At 44.9% G+C, this 17,407-nt stretch overlaps 1 protein-coding gene across 1 annotated transcript; it reads right to left on the bottom strand.

Annotated features, from left to right (window-relative positions):
- Positions 1–13,852: 13,852 nt before the first annotated feature.
- ZBTB9 (zinc finger and BTB domain containing 9) lies at positions 13,853–16,818 on the bottom strand. Its single transcript, XM_043591174.1, has 2 exons — positions 16,530–16,818; positions 13,853–16,344 (listed from the first exon to the last, which is right to left on the bottom strand). The coding sequence occupies exon 2, from the start codon at positions 16,260–16,262 to the stop codon at positions 14,838–14,840; it is 1,425 nt and encodes a 474-aa protein (XP_043447109.1). The 5' UTR covers positions 16,263–16,344; positions 16,530–16,818; the 3' UTR covers positions 13,853–14,837.
- Positions 16,819–17,407: the final 589 nt, after the last annotated feature.

Genomic DNA, 17,407 nt, shown 5'->3' with positions numbered 1-17,407 from the left:
TTTAACTGACTGAGCCATCCAGGCACTCCTAAGATTTTATTTTGAATCTCCACACCCAATGTGGGGCTCTAACTCACAATTCCAAGATCAAGAGTCCCACGTTTCACCAACCGAGCCAGCCGAGCGCCCCCATGCACATGTTTCCACTTACTGTGAATACCTTATTTCCTGTGTGAGAGAAAAACGACAAATTATTAAAGCGTTGTTCATTCTGGAGAGCTTTACCGTGTGTCTTCCAAGAAACACATTCAGCTGGAAGGAATAATGCTGGAAGGAACTAAGTTGGAGGAAGAGCAGTGTTATGGACCGAATTCCATTCGCCCCCATTCGTATGTTGAAGCCCTAATGCTCAGTGTGACTGTATTTGAAGATAAGGTCTTCAAAGAGGTAATTAAGGTTAAATTAGGTCATAAGAGTGAAGCTCTAACCCAATATGACTGGTGTCCGTATAAAAATAGAGACACCAGGAGTGCCTGTACACAAAGAAAGACCACGTGAGGAAACCAGTGAGAATGGTAGCAGAGACTGCAAGCCAAGGAGAAAGGCCTCAGGAAAAACCAAACCTGCTGGCATCTTGATCTTGACCTTCCTGTCTCCAGAACTGTGAGAAACTAGACACCTGTCATTTAAGACACATGCCCTGTGGTATTTTGTAATGACAGCCCTAGCACGTTAATACAAGGAGCAACTAATACTTGACGAGAAGTCTTTGAAGGAAACTTTATTTATTTATTTATTTTAAAAGTTTTTATTTAAGTAATCTCTACACCCCACATGGGGCTTGAACTCACGATCCCGAGAGCAAGAGTCGCATGCTCTTCCCGCTGAGTCAGCCAGGTGCCCCTAAAGGAAATCTTAGATCATGTAGACAGAATGATCACTGTTGCTTATAAGAGATCATGATCATGACAAGAGCAGAAAAATCACATTCAAAACGCAATTTCCAGCACAGTGTAGGGTAATCAGAAGCTGCATAACACAGGCAAAGGGAATGTGACACTTGCCCATTAAAAATGGGCAAGTTTCTTGTTGTGCTTTGTCAATACTTTCAGAGGACGATCCACAACCATCCACTTTTGAAGACTCATTGCCAAGGAAATGAGCAGCTTCTACCAGCTTCTTGGATCTGGACATGGATGAAGCTCATTTACTGTTTCACTCCTTCTGAAGTCCATTCTTTTTCAGCTTCATCCACCACTAAACAGCAACAGTGACTACAACCTCCTTATTTCCTTCTCATCTCCAACCTCACTCAGGAGACCCTGCGATTTCAGTAAGCATGTTTTATTTTATTTTTTAATTTTTTAAAATTTTTATTTATTTTTGAGAGAGAGAGACAGAGTATGAGAGGGGGAGGGGTAGAGAGAGACAGAGGGAGACACAGAATCTGAGGCAGGCTCCAGGCCCTGAGCTGCCAGCACAGAGCCTGACACAGGGGCAGGGCTCGAACCCACATAGCGCAAGATCAGGACCTGAGCCAAAGTTGGAGGCTTAACCGACTGAGCCACCCAGGCGCCCCAGTAACCATGTTTTAAAACTTGCCTTGCTTATTTCACTCTTGGCCGAGTGTTGGTTGTCTCCATTATGTGTCTTTAACATATTTCACTGTTCATTTACATTATAGTATGTATTTGTTGAAGTTAAAAGGAAAATGTTGGTATCCTATGTTACTGCACAAATAAACTCATTAATGAGTTAATTAACTGTTAAACAAGTAGCTGGTGTTTACATTAAGCAGAAAAACCTGGTTGACTGTTATATATATATTTTTAGAGCGTTTCAAGCGCTGAGGGAAATTGGTTGAGGTTTTAAATGTGCTGGAAATACTTTCTTTTTTTTTTTTTTAATTTAAAATAATGACATACAGGCTCCCACTACCTAAAAATTCACTATCCAACATGTTTTTAAGAATGGATTCCTAAAAATTCTCTGAGGGATGCCTGAACTAGAATAAAAGTTACTAGGATGAATAAAGTCATATAGTTATCGGGGCGCCTGGGTGGCTCAGTCGGTTAAGTGTCCGACTTCGGCTCAGGTCACAATCTTGCGGTCTGTGAGTTCAAGCCCCGCGTCGGGCTCTGTGCTGACTCCTCAGAGCCTGGTGCCTGTTTCAGATTCTGTGTCTCCCTCTCTCTCTGACCCTCCCCCGTTCATGCTTTGTCTCTCTCTGTCTCAAAAATAAATAAACGTTAAAAAAAATTTTTTTTAACAACAAAAAAGTCATATAGTTATCATACTGCTGTATAGTTAATGCTGCATTTCACTAGAAGACACCCATGATTGGGGCGCCTGGGTGGCTCAGTTGGTTAAGTGTCCAACTATTGGTTTCGGCTCAGGTCATGATCTCACAGTTTGTGGGACTGAGCCCTGCATCGGGCTCCACACTGAGCTCGGAACCTGCTTAAGATGCTCTCCCTCTCCCTCTTCCCCTCCCCCACTTGTACTCTCTCTCTCTCTCTCTCTCTCAAAATAAATAAACATTAAAAAAAAAAAGAAGACACCTATGATTAACCCTTAGTGATGCTGAGATTGAATGCCTAGATTAGGATTGCAACATATGATCACCTGATTTATAGTTAATGATTTCCCTCTTGAAACTAGGAAGTAATCTGCATGGTGTTACTTTGGCTCTATATGAATTTTTACAATAACTAATCATCTATTGGTTTTAATACCAATTGATAATCCTTGCCTGAGTCAATAGTTTCGTTGGAGTTCATGAAATTATGTTTTTCTAATTCTTTTATTCTGCTTACTTGTTTAACATTCCGTGAATGTTCTCTTCATTATCTAGAACTATTCGGTTATCCTAAAATAAATTTTTACTGGAAGAGCAAAACAAATGCTTAATATTTTCCCTTTAATTACCAACTTTCAAAGTAAGTTGTTGTTCTTTTTTTTGTTTGTTTATTTTTCTCTCTCTCTCTCTCTTTTTTTTTTTTTTATTAAACGCTTATTTTTCGAGAGACGGAGAGAGACAGCGAATGGGGAAAGGGCAGAGAAAGAGAGGGAGACACAGAATCCCGAAGCAAGCTTCAGGCTCTGAGCATAGAGCCCGACGCGGGGCTAGAACTCACGGAGCAGACCGTGAGATCATGACCTGACCCAAAGTCAGACGCCTAACCGACTGAGCCACGCAGGCGCCCCTGTTTGTTTATTTTTGAGAGAGAGACAGAGTGCAAGAGAGGGGTTCAGAGAGAGAAGGAGACACAGAATCCAAGGCAGGCTCCAGGCTCTGAGCTGTCAGCACAGAGCCCCACGCGGGGCTTGAACGCACAAACCGTGAGATCATGACCTGAGCCAAAGTTGGACGCTTAACCAACTGAGCCACCCAGGTGCCCCAAGTTGTTCTAATAGCTGCCTTAGGGGCACCTGGGTGGCTCAGTCGGTTAAGCGTCCAACTTTGACTCAGGTCATGATCTCACGGTTTGTGCGTTCAAGCCCCGCGTGGGGCTCTGTGCTGACAGCTCAGAGCCTGGAGCCTGCTTTGAATTCTGTATCTCCCTCTCTCTCTGCCGCTTCCCTGCTCATGCTCTGGCTCTCTCTCTCAAAAATAAATAAACATTAAAAATTAAAAAAAAAAATGGGGCGCCTGGGTGGCTCAGTCGGTTAAGCGGCCAACTTCAGCTCAGGTCATGATCTCGCGATCCGTGAGTTCGAGCCCCGCGTCAGGCTCTGTGCTGACAGCTCAGAGCCTGGAGCCTGTTTCAGATTCTGTGTCTCCCTCTCTCTGACCCTCCCCCGTTGATGCTCTCTCTGTCTCAAAAATAAACGTTAAAAAAAAAGTTAAAAAAAAAATTTTTTTTTAAAATAGCTGCCTTAAATGATAATAAATGAGCCTCCTTGACTACTCTCATTTTGGGTATTGTTATAAAATAATGAATTTTCATTGATTCAGTGTGTTCAATACAATTAGTATTTTTCTATGTTTATTTTTGAGAGAGAGAGAGAGAGAGCCAGTGAGGTAGGGGCAGAGAGAGAGGGGGACAGATGACCCAAAGCCGGCTCTGCACTAACAGCAGTGAACCAGAGGCAGGGCTCCAACTCACAAACCGTGAGATCATGATCCGAGCTGAAGTCAGACACCCAACCAACTGAGCCACTCAGGTGCCGCAGCTGTTATTCTTTTAGTTGTTCAGAATGTCATAACTTTGTTCAGTGGGGACACCTTCACATGGGCTCCTGTGTCCAGCTTTCTTGTTCTTAACACAAAAACATGTCCCAGGCACACCTTGAAAAATGCCTGTTTTAGACCTGGAATCAGCAGTTTCCTAAAGAAACCATACTTTCATTTTGTTTGTCTTATTTTTCACTGTTAGTCTTTAAAAAAATTTTTTTAATTGAAGAATAGTTGACATATAATATTGTATTCAAGTGTACAACATAGTGATTCAATAGGTATATACAGTACGAAACGGTCACCACAATACGTCTATTCCCATCTGTCCCCATACAAAGCTGCTACACTAGTATTTACTATATTCCCCATGCTGTCCAAGGCCATGCTTTGTTTGAATGGGGGATGGTATTAGAGATCATAACATGGGCACTAGGGCTGCTCATTGCTTCTAACCCATTTCCATGGACAGAAACAGAAAAATACATATTTCAAAACTCATGAATTCATACTGAGTTTTCATTTTTCACATTGGTATGTTTTCACTTCATTCCTTCGGTTACATATCTTTTCTCTTGTCCTAAGAATTCTGATTTCTTACATTAATATAATTTCTTGTGTCCTTTAACCTATTTATAAGAAAATACTATATTTTCAAAGTTCTATTACTGGTAATACTACAAACAATAGAACTTCTGAGAAAAGTTTACATTTTAAGAGAGGTTAGGGGCACCTGGGTGGCTCAGTCGGTTGAGCAGCCGACTTTTGCTTTCGCATCAGGTCATGATCTCATGGTTGTGAGATCGAGCCCCGCATGGAGTTCTGCACTGACATCCATCTCCACCCTGGGCATGGAGCCTGCTTAAGATTCTCTCCCTCTCCCTTTGCCCCTCTCCCCTGCTCGTACTCTCTCACTCTCTCTGTCTCAAAAAAATTTTTTAAGAGAATTTAATATTTAAGCATTTAAAGTTTAAAAACAGGAGTGCCTGGCTGGTTCAGTCAATAGAGCATGCCTCTCTTAATCTCAGGGCTGTGAGTTCAAGCCCCACGTTGGGCGTGGAGCCTACTTAAAATAATTTTTAAAAGTACATTAAAATATTTTAAAATAAATAAAGTTTAAAATTATAGCTGGAGGTTTTTTTGTCTTTAGAGTACATCCCCTTAAGGTTGTAGTCTTTAGAACTCATTCTCTCTGTGATTATGTTGCCAAATTAATATGGTTTAATTCATTTATTCTCAAAAGAATTTCTAAAATCTCTTTTATTTTTTGATTACGTAGTGGAATTACATGATTCAAAGTACACATAGAGGAGTCAAGTACATGTAGCCTTGTTTCTTTTTTTTTAATTTTTTTTAATGTTTATTTATTTTTTGACAGAGAGAGAGAGACAGAGCATGAGCGGGGGAGGGGCAGAGAGAGGGAGACAGAATCTGAAGCAGGCTCCAGGCTCTGAGCTGTCAGCACAGAGCCACGACGCGAGGCTCGAACTCACAGATCGCAAGATCATGACGTGAGCGGAAGTCAGACACTCAACCAACTGAGCCACCCTGGCGCCCCCACGTAGCCATGTTTCTATCTTTACCTCAACTTCTTTCCCATATTTACTGTTTTCTTATTTATTCTAGTAGTGCTTCGCTTTGCAAATATAAGCAAATACACCTTTCTTATTTCCTCCCCACCCTCACTGTCTCATACAAAACATAGGATATTACACTTTGCTTTCTTTCATCCAACAAAATATACTGGAGATCTTTCTACATCAATACATTGAGCAATTGATGGTTTTAAGAGTCAAGCACAAAGTTTTATTAACTTGGACCAGCACACAAACCAGAATTGTGTTTGTAATATAAAATTTCTGATTAGACATCCTTAAAGTGTTTAGCAATTCCCCAATTTATTTCTCAATCTTTAAAAAAATAAAACTGGCTATAGGGGTGCCTGGGTGGTTGAGTTGGTTGAACGTCTGACTTTGGCTCAGGTCATGATTCATGGTTTTTGGGTTCAAGCCCCACGTAGGTCTCTGTGCTGACAGCTCAGAGCCTGGAGCCTGCTTTGGATTCTGTGTCTCCCTCTGTCTCTTCCCCTCCCTTGCTCGTACTCTGTGTGTGTGTCTCTCTCTCAAAAATAAATAAACATTTAAAAAAAAACATAAAGGTCTCTTAGAGAACAAACTGAGGGTTGATGGAGGGAGATGAGTGGGGATGGGCTAGATGGGTGATAGTTAAAATAAGGAAGGCACTGTTGTGATGAACACTGGGTGTTGTATATAAGTGAATATAACTGAATTCTACTCTTGAAACCAATATTGCACTGTATGTTAAGTAACTAGAATTTAAATAAAAAATTTTTTTAAAAAGAAAAAGGAAACAAATACAAAAATTATGATCCAAATAAGATTCTCACATTATGATTGCTTAATAATATGTCTTTTAAAATCTTTTAGGGGGCACCTGGCTAGCTCATTTGGTGAAGTGTGTGACTCTTAATCTTGGGGTCATGAGTTTGAGCCCTTCGTTCAGTGTAGAGATTACTAAAAAAATAAATGTAAAAAGCATAAAAATTTTGTTTAAACATGAATTTGTTGCATTAAAATTTTTTAAGTTTATTTATTTTGAGAGAGAGAGAGAAATCAGGAGAGGGACAAAGAGGGAAAGAGAGAGAGAGAGAGAGAGAATCCCAAGCAGGCTCCGTGCTGTCAGCACAGAGCCTGTTGCAGGGCTTGAATTCACAAATCATGAGATCTTGACCTGAGTCAAAATCAAGAGGCAGATGCTCAACTGACCACCAAGGTGCCCCTATGACATAACATCTTTTAAACTACAGGTTTCCCTCCTTCCCCCTTGTCCCTTTGCAGTTTTTCTTGTGAAAAAAATGGGGTGTTTTTTTCTTAGAATTTCTTGCAGTCTCAGTTTTGCTGACTACATCATTGTGGCGTGGTTTAACATGTTCCCCTGCTCTCTGCATTTTCTGCGAATTTGTAGTTAATATTTTGAGGCTTGATCACATCCACGTTCAATATTTGGGGCCAGACTAATTCATAGGTGGTGGTGGTGGTTTTCCATAAGAGGCACATATGGTCTGGCTGTTTCTTTTTTGTGGTGTTTGCACTGATGCCCAATGCCTAGATCCATTAATTCATTCATGGTTCATTCATTTTTTTTTTAATTGTGGTAAAATACATGTAACATAAAATGGACCATTTAAACCATTTTCTTTTTCTTTTTTTAAGTAGGCTTCACACCCAGCACGGAGCCAAATTTGGGGCTTGAACTCATGACCCTGAGACCAAGGTCTGAGCTGAGATCAAGAGTAAGACACTTAACGGACTGAGCCACCCAGGTGCCCCCAAATCGTTTTCAAGTGTACAGTCAGGAGCAATAAGTATGTTTACAGTGCTGTACAATCGCCACCTTCTGTCTGCAGAACTTTTTTCCATCTCCCCAAACTGAAACTCAGTATCCATGAAACAGTAACATATACTGGAGCAAAGTCATCAAAGTTGTTGAATCTCGGGTAATGTCAAGCTGCTATATACACTTCCTGCACTATTAGAAGTTACAACAAACAGCAAGATCTCCATTCCCACACAGATTTGCAGCATATATTATTTCTGAGCTTGAACCACAGTTCCAGCAGTGTTTTTCAAACCTCAATGCAAGTGCAAAGAAAATGTCTATATTTCATTTAATTGTGCAATTGAGGAGTTTCCACCTCATCTTCATTTGGATGTGACTAATCCAAGATGTAATGACATGATAAAAGGCAAGTATCAGGAGAAGAATATAATAGAATTCTATAAATGCCTTTCAGGTGATGAATATGCTCAATTAAAATTACATGCTCTTGGATTAATATCAGTAGTTGGCGGTACTATCTGTGTGAAGACATTTTCAGAGATGAAATATGTAAAATCTCATTACAGATCAGCATTAGCAAATGAACATTTGCAACTGATTCTGATGACAGGGAACACTAACTTTGTACCCCAGTTAAAGCAGTAGACCTGTATTACCAAAAAAAAAAAAAAAAAAAATTGTACTCAATCATTATACTTTGAGTTTTGTCAGGAAAAAAAACCTGTGGCAATTTGTTTTCTTTAATTTCCATGTACTTATATAATATCCTTGATTTTGCTTCTTGGCATGCAAAGCCTAATATTTACTATCTGATCCTTTATAGCATAAGTTTGCCAACCCCCGGTCTAGAAGAACATTGGACAAGTACAGCCAGCTGCTTCTAGCCATTCAGATAAAACCCTTGATTCACTCCCAAGTCCTTCTACTCCTGTCTTCCACTCATTAAATGGCCTCTCTAATTCAATTAATCAAGACAAAACTCTAGGGGTCTTCCTTGATTTTTTACTTTCCCACAATCTCTATATTAATCTGTTAGAATGTTCTTGCGTCGGTCCTACTTCCAAATGTAATAATAGCTTTTAATCCATCTACTTCTCTCCATACCTGCTGTTTTTATCCACCTCTTGTCTGTGCTGCTGAAATAGTCTAATTGGTCTCCCTGCTTCCACTCTTGCCCCTAATGATCCAATATGCCCTCTGTAGCTGGAGGAATCTCTTTAAAATGTTAAAAGGCCATTGCTCCTCTACTTTAAACTCTTTATTGCCTTCCCATTGCATTTCAAATACAATCCAAATTCCTTAACGTGATCTGAAAGGCTCCATATAACCCAGTCCCAGCCCACCTCTTCAACCACATCTGCAATGGACTGAACGTTTGTGTTCCCCAAAAGTTCATGCACTGAAATCCTAACCCCCACTGTGATCGCATTAGAAGGTATGGCTTTTGGGAGGCGATTAGGTCATGAAGGTAGTGCCCTTATAGAGAACTTCCTTTCTCTTTCCACCACATGAGGACATGGGAAGATGACCATCTATGAACCAGGAAGCAGGTCCTCAGAGTCTGCTGGCACTTGATCTTGGACTTACCAACCTACAGAACAGTGAGAAATACATTTCTGTTGCCTATAAGTCACTTAGTCTGTGGTATTATTATAGCAGACCCAACAGACTAAGACATCTCATTCCTCCCCAAGTCCACTGGTTTCCTTGTCACACATACCAACCTCGTTCTCTCTCTTGGCCTTTGCATCTGCTGAACACTGTACTAGAACCATTTCCCCTGCCCTGCTTTGCTTGTCTGGGTCTTTCCTCTCCTTTGGAATACGAGATCAATGTGTACAGTAGGCCTTCCTTTTGTGGCACACTCCCCCTTATTACCGGTTCATTTTCCTTTACGGCACTGGAATGTAATCTTATGAGGGCAAGCACTGTCCATCATGCCTAAAATAGTACCCACATATAATGGGTAATAGTGGATAGTTGGCATATACTTACTGAAAAGGAAATGCCAGGAAAGTTTCATGACAAGGTGAAATAAGAGCTAGTAGAACACGTAGCAGCAGTCCCACCTGGGCCTCATGGTCAGATTTCTAAAGAAAGTGATGTGTCAGCTGATATCTGAAGAGAGAGGGAATTAGCCCACTGAAGACTGTTTCCAGGTAGGTAACTATTCTAGGCAGAGAGATGAGCACGAGGAGCAGAAAAAGCAGAGGCCCGGGGGAGACATGAATGGCAAGAGTGCAGTAATTGGGAGATCATTTGGACTCCATCAAAGAGCAGGAGGTTTAAGCTGGAGAGCTGGCGAAACAGTACTTTATGCTTTAGCGAGAACACTGTGGCCATAGTGTGTGTGGAGTGAGACGTAGAGAGAAGCGAGACAAGACAGGAGGTTGCAGTAACAGTAAAAGAATGCATCGATTTGAAATATTCAGGGGATGGCATTGGTAGGACAGATATGGGAGGTGAGACAGGTGCCCAGGAACACTTCCAGGTCTCAGTCTTACGCATTTAAGTGGATGGGGGAGCTTTTACTAAACCCGGAAACAATGGAGCAGCTGACTTGAGCTGGGGTAGAGTATTTTAGGCATGCTGAGCTTGAGAGGTCTATGAAGTACCTACATAGCTGGTTTAAACATCTGCCTCTCACGGTGATAATCCTGCCCTTCTCATCAGTGCCAGGTACACAGCAGGCCTTGTTGCTGAAGGAAGGAAAGAAGGAAATCTAAGTGGGTCTGGGGGTCAGGAAAATTGGAGATATAAAATTAAGCGTCATCAGTATTTAAGTGGTTTAACTCAGAAAAGTGGATAAAAATCACCCAGGAATATATAAAGGTGGAAGAGGGCGAAGAGAACCCTGAAGAATTCTCACCTTTATGAGAAAGGTAAAAAATAATGTTCACATCTAATCCTTACTGAGTACCGTAATGTTTCATTTCCCCCTCAGTTGAAAATACTTTCCCTTTATATATGTGACCCTTCCCTGAGAGCACTGATCCTGGTAAAGGTGTGGGGAACTAATGTTCTCACTCATAATAACAGCTAACGTCTATTGAGTTTACCGAGTCCAAGGCATTGTTGTAAGCACTTTACATGTATTAATTAATTCTTACAAACCTGCAAGCACGATTAAATGCTAATGAGGAACTCCAGACAGAGAGTGAAGATAACTGGACAGAGGGGACAATTAAAAGAGCAAGGGCTCTGGGAAGGGGGCTAGCCTTGGACAGTAGTAGGGACACCTCTTCCACTACATGGAGGAATGGACAGAGGCAGAGAAGTAGGCTTTTAAGTTTTAAATCTTTAAACACTTAAATCTAAATGCTTAGATCTAAATTCCAAGGCTGCTTGGAGCTTATTTTCCACTTGGTGCAAGGCGCATGGTTACAGGGTGTAAGGAAGGCTTGCCTGTGGCTTGGATAGTAAAGACTGGGGTTCTGTCAACTTCCTTTTTGGTGTTTTGCTGTTTTGTTGTAAAAGAAACCAATCACTTCTGCTTGAGGCAGCCTGTCTAGTCTAAGGGGAGGGAAGGGGTTCTGATGAGCCTAGCACCTCCTGGTGGTGGCCACTCAGGATTGGGGCCTGGTGTTGGCTCTGCCAGGCTGGCCACCAGGCTGCTTCTTCATGGCTTCCAGAGTCAAGTCACAGGTGATCGTGCCATTGGAGGCCTGGGGGAGATTCCAAGCGTGCCGGGGACTCCAACACTGTTAGCCATGAACTACTTTGGGAGAGGGGACTTCCCAAAGAAGCGTGCCCACCAGGTCAGCCCTGGGGAGACAGGGGTGGTGAGGGATGGCTTCCCCAGTACACTGGGCAATTCCACAGAAGCTGTTACTGGAAGTGGAACCCAGGTGGCGCTGGTAATAGTCGTGGGTGGCCACGAGTGAGTGAGCTGCTGGAGGGATGGTTGCCATGCTGTCACTTGTGGCCTGGTGGAAGCTTCTGTGCAACCCCTTGTAGGCTTGGGCCCGCGATCCCGGGTGCCAGGGACTGAGATGCTAGGCCAGGGAGTCCATTTACATAGGAGACCGAGGAAGGCTGCTCCACGTGCACGGCGAGGGGTCTACATCCAGATCTTTCATTATGGAACTTGTTTTTTGTGTAATTCCTAATAACTTAAAAACAATAAAACTCTAAGATGGCATTTTAATTTGCTTGCAGTAGTAATAACAAAGTTCTATGGGGACTGAGGAGAGGGAGGAAGCAATTCTGCCTTAAGTTCAGAGGGCAGAGGTGGAAGTTGGGCAGATTCACCATTTCTTGAATACCTATTAACTGCCAGGGGTATCTGACACCTTAAGGATCCCAAGATGGGCAACAGGTGAAGATTACCTGGGGTGGGCCTCTGTTCCCCTGGGCTGACTAGCACCATTCCCCACTCTTATTCCAGTACCTCAATTTCCCCTTGAGGATTGCACATGCCCACTTTGTTGCCTTGATGGAACATATGTTCAGGGTGCTCTGGCCAGAGGGTGGACCTGAGGCTCAGAGTTCTCCTCCGGGAATTTTTATCTTGAGATAAGTAACACAAGAAATAAGGACTAGATTGGGGTGCCCTGGTGACTCAGTTAGTTGAGCATCTGACTTCAGGTCATGATCTCACGGCTGGTGTGTTCGAGCCCCAGGTCGGGCTCTGTGCTGACATCTCAGAGCTTGGAGCCTGCCTTGGATTCTGTGTCTCCCTCTCTCTGCCCCTCCCCTGCTCTCTTTCTCTCCTTCGAAAATATTAAAAAATAAAAGATAAAAGAATTCTTGGATCATCCCAAAACATACGACCTACAAAAATCCCCCAGGAATTCCTGCTCCCTGAATGCCCAGGGCTTATCCTTATCCAGGTCTTATCCTTCCAAAGGCTGGTCCTTGAGCCCTTCCTTCCATCCCAGGAGCCACCCCACATACTTCCAGATTCCTGTTTTAATAAGGTTAGTCAGAGCCAGTTTCCCTTGCTTGCAACCAAAGGATCCTGCTCAATAGATACACAGGTGTGCCTCATTTTATTGCGCTCCACTTTATTGCACTTTGTGGATACTGCACAAACTAAAGGTTTTTTTTACAAACTTGAGGTCTGTAGCAATTCTGTTGAAAGCCTGCAATTAAAGGTCTGGAGCAAGTCTATCGGCACCATTTTTCCAACAGTATTTGCTCGCTTTGGGTCTCTGCATCACATTTTGGTAAATCTTGAAATATTTAAACTTTTTCATTATTAATATATCTGTTATGGTGGTCTGTGATCAGCAATTACCACTTATTGAAAGCTCAGATGATCATTAGCATTTTTTAGCAATAAAGTATTTTTTTAAAGGTATGTACATTTTTTTAGACCTAATGCTACTGCACACTTAACAGGTTACCATAAAAACATAACTGTTATATGCACTGAGAAGCCAAAAATTTCATCTGACTTGCTCTGTTGCAGTGGTCTGGAACCGAACGTGTGATATCGCTGAGGTATGTCTGTAGTCACCTACAGAATGTGTGCCAAAAGAATGGCAGGTGGGTGGGATTGTAATTGATCCAAGATTGGGAGCCCTCTCCCTGACCCCCTTCCCAATGTATTCACAGTCCTTACCATGGGGATGGTACCATGGCGTGGCTCTTTAGAGGGGCTGACAGATCACAGCTCGAATTCACCTTCTCAACCATAAAGTCACATTTTTCAGCCTCTTCTGGGTGCCATACCCAGTAAGATTTTAAGGAACATGCCTTGGGGAAAGCTATCAATCCTGGCCCTACTGTTCTAACTTCAATTCACGTTCCCCATTTCAACATCATTGCAGCCACCCACACCGTCACTATACTCTGGTACAGAGTGATCTTTGTGAAACCTCTGCTCATCTGCAAGAGGTCTTCTCTCAGCTTCCTTTATGCCACTACAGTAGCCTGCACTGCCCCCTTTGATGGATGTGTCATACTACATTGTCATTTTTGTCTAGCTTTGGTGGTAGCTGTGAACTTTTGGAGGTCAGGGTATCAGGGTCTAGCACAGTGCTATGCACTAAATGTAGAACAAACCAAACAACCAAATGTTATCGATGATACAAAAAGTCAGGGGAGAGTACAGGTAAAGATCATGTGAACCAACACCTTCAAAAGTAAGAAGACAGGGAACCAGTTAGGAGATATATACCACCTTACAAAAACCAAAAATGACCAGTTCATACTCTGAAAGATAAGGGAACTTACTAGAGATCGTTCAGTGGCAGGTCAAGGCCTAGAACCTGGCCCACTGAGGTCGAGGACAATGATCTCTGCACCAATGTCAAACCATCCCATTCTTCTCCCATCAACATAGCCCTGCTGCATAAGGAACACATTCAAGTTTTTGCAACTCTGTTTTCATGCTGTCTCTCCCAATAAATTACTCAATCCAGTCCATTGTCAGCTTAGATTTCAGGGCAAAGTTTATTTGAAGAAATTAAGTAACTGTGAAAATCTCCCCATTCCAATATCTACTCTTCTCTCTTCTCTCTCTCAAGGGGCTATCGTGTGAGTGGGATGGAAAGGAAGAGTGTGTGGTCCTACTGTGCAGTTACTCTCCAGCCTTCTGTATGCGCTGTCTCAGCCTCTGACAACAGACACTTGTTCAAAACAGTGGTGCTACCCTGAGAGCATTTTAGGTCGGTGGCCACCTCCTGAGTTCACTGGTCACATTCCAATCACTGTGATCAATATACGGGTGATCAGTGGTGGACACAGGTAAACAAGAGGCACAGACTGTTGAGGGAATACCCTCTGTTAAAAAGAGGGTTCTAGGAATGACACCTGGAATGCTCAAGTTTGTTAAAGTGCTCAACTACCACATTAAAAATAGAAGTGTTGGGAAGGTGAGAGAGCAAGTTATGATCTGAGGAGCTTCTGGAAAGATCTAACAAAAGAAAGCACATAAAAAGAACTCTACCTAAATCATTTCAGCAATGACAAGGGTGAAAACACAGAGCTTATTAGTTTCAGAATCACTAGACCTTAGAATCAAACATCCCTACGTGGAGACCAGCTCCTTTAACTCCTCGTGGAGACCAAATGCAACATTTAATCGTCACGTCTTTTTGCTCTCTTTTCTCAGCAAACTCTTAATCTGAAATCTGGTTTACTGTATGAAAGGTCTATTATGGGCAAGTGATCAAATTATGTATGCCCTATACACCACCTTCTGATGGGGTGGTTAGCAAACCTCGAGATGAGAAAACTGAATTCCCAAATCTGACAGGTCGACGCCCACACTTAAGAACAAGATGTCCAGGATATATCTATTCTCTTGGCATGATTTCAAGATCCGAGAGTGGGGTGCAATGGTGGTGAGGGGAAAGTGTCCATCAGCAGCAGTGGCTCTCCTGCACTAGAAATTAGCGCATGGCCTCAGCAGTCAGTTGTAAGTCCAGTGAGCAGTGGCCCAGCCCTGGCCCTTGCACAGGTCCCGATGGCGAAGGAAACAGGCATGGACTCGGAACCGACGGCCGCAATGGGGGCAGGCATGCAGGGCTCCAGCGTGGGTCTTCATGTGCTCCGTCAGATGGTGCTTCAGCTTGAAGCGCTTATTGCAGACGCCACAGCCAAAGGGCCGAAGGCTGAAGGTCAGCATGATGTGACGGTCACGCTTTGGCTTCACTGCAAACCGCTTCCCACACAAGCAACCGAAGCGTTTTCCATCTGCGGGGGGTGTACCTCCTAACTTCACAGGCCCATGCACAGCCTGTCCTGCCCCCCCAGGTCCCCCACCCCCTGAGAGGATTTCATTCCCATGAAGATCCACTGGTTTCCAGGATGGACCTCCTCCTCCTCCTCCTCCATATGTCGCCCCTGCTCCCGAGGGCAGCAAGAACCCTAGCTCTCCATTCCCTTCAGCGTCCCCTCCAGGAAACACTTTGGTCTCCTCCTTTGCTCCTCCAGATTGAGTTCCACCTGTTGATATCTCTTCTTTAGGCTCAGAGGGCTCCTGCTTAATGTAGAAGACTTTGGGGGGCAGTGCAGTATGAGGGGCAGGAGGCTCGAGGGGTGCACTCTCGCCCTCTGGAACCCTGCGGGGCGTAGTGGATACGGGCAGTGAGTGAGATCCATGAGGGCAGGGAAAGCTCCCTGATACTCTCGGGGGCTGAGGAGTCTGGGAGGGTGCTGTTGACGCCTGGTCCTCCTCCTCCTCCTCCTCTTCTTCCTCCTCCTCCTCCTCCTCTTCCTCAACTTGAATCTGTAACACATCGCCCAGTTCGCTCCCCTCCCCTAAAACGGGGCTCTCGGTAGAAGTGGAAGACTGCACTGGGGTCTGGAAAGGGGAAGAGCGAATGCACCAGCCTCCTGGAGAGGATGTGGTGGAAGGAAGTGTGTGGTAAGAGGTCGCCCCCCGGGCTGAAATTCCACCACCTGAGTTTTCTAGTTCTCTAAGAATCTCTGAGCACTGATCTACTACTTGCCACATCTGCAGGCCACTGGCCACGAGGAGGTGGGCAGGGAGAGCATCCAGTGGCAGACGGAGGCGCCCGGAATAAATGAGCTGGAGCAGCCCCTCGAAGGCATCGGCTTCAATGACGCTGGGCAGAGTGAGACGTGGCGCATCCCCCAGAAGAAGTTTGTCATGGAAGTAAGGAGAGGCAGCAGCCAACACTGCTTTGTGAGCCCTAAGTTCCCGGCCCTGCACCAAGAGGGACACATCACAGAACTTGCCCTCTAGCCTGTGGCGGTTCAGGGCTTCCAGCAGCAGGGAGCTATGCTGCGGGAACTCGATCTGGATCGTCCGCGGGGCTGGGTTGCAGATCGGGGAGGGGGGGACGGGAGGCAAAGGCGTCGAGGTATCCATATGGCCTCCTCAGAAAGAGAGATCCCAGAGGATCGAATACGGGAGATGAGGGGCTGGGGGCGGAGCCCACGCGGGACGAAGGCTGTGGAGGAAAGAGACGGGGGTCACAGAAGCTCTGGGTAAAGGGAACCACGTCTCCTGACACAGCACTCGCCTCCCCAACCCAACATGTGGAAACTTTGCAGTCAGTGGCGATTTCCGCAGATCAATCCCGCGCACTCCCCCACCAAGGAAATAAGAACTAAACAACCACAGCAAAAGACCAACCGGGGTTTAACTTCCAGGGCCTGTGAAGGAGGATGAGGAGGTCCTTCCAGCCACGCGCCTGACCTCGCCGGCCCCCGACGGCTCCTGCCCTCCGCTCCGCTCCTTCTCACGGTGCCCTGAGAGCCCGGCTCCCGGGAAGCCGCGGCCACCGGGAGACCTTGAGTGACGGCCGAGAGGCCCTTCCCGCCGCCACGCCCCCGCCGGTACACACGCGGCTCTGGACCAGAGTGCCTTTGCGGCCACCTCGCCGTCCCAGGCCGGAAGCCACCGCCTTCCCGCCGGACGCCAACGCCGGGTGGTGGGCGGTGCCAGAGCCGCAGCCAATCGGAGGGCAGTGGCCTAAAAGCCCCGTGTTGATTGGTTGCGCGGGCGAGAAGGCAGGGCTACCAGGAGGTCGCTGGCCCCTACGCCGCTGCGGGTGGGGTGGCCTCTACTGGGGGAGGACCGCAAGCCAGACTTCCGGAGAGCACAGCTCAGAAGGAGGGGGGAGACTCAAAAGTCGTAGGGTGATTAAATGTAGCGCCCGTCCCCCGGTAGGTGCTGAGAAGGCGAGTTTAATTCGGTACCTACTGTGCGGGCCACGTACTGTACACACATCTCCTTGTATCCTCCCCCAGCCCTGGAAGATAGATGTCGCGATCCTCAGTTTTCTTGGGGGAAACCGAGGCTGCCAAGTGACGGGTCTGGGATTGGAACAAAGATTTGCTGAGGCACCAAGTTCTTTCCTCCATTCCGTACGGTAGCATTTTAACCAGCAATTAAATAAACCTTATTTCTAGGTGATCACTAAACGTGTGTGTGTGTGTGTGTGTGTGTGTGTGTAACATAACTTGGAATTTATCAGATACTGTTCCTGTTCCTTGGCCTCTTTACTCCTT

Source organism: Prionailurus bengalensis, chromosome B2, assembly GCF_016509475.1.
Source record: "Prionailurus bengalensis isolate Pbe53 chromosome B2, Fcat_Pben_1.1_paternal_pri, whole genome shotgun sequence".
In the NCBI taxonomy this organism is placed as follows: Eukaryota; Metazoa; Chordata; class Mammalia; order Carnivora; family Felidae; genus Prionailurus; species Prionailurus bengalensis.
This window is presented reverse-complemented; position numbering and strand designations above follow the sequence as displayed.

What these genes read in the sequence shown, in the direction of transcription:
- ZBTB9 (XM_043591174.1), bottom strand. Translation starts at nt 16,262, where the DNA reads ATGGATACCTCGACGCCTTTGCCTCCCGTCCCCCCCTCCCCGATCTGC.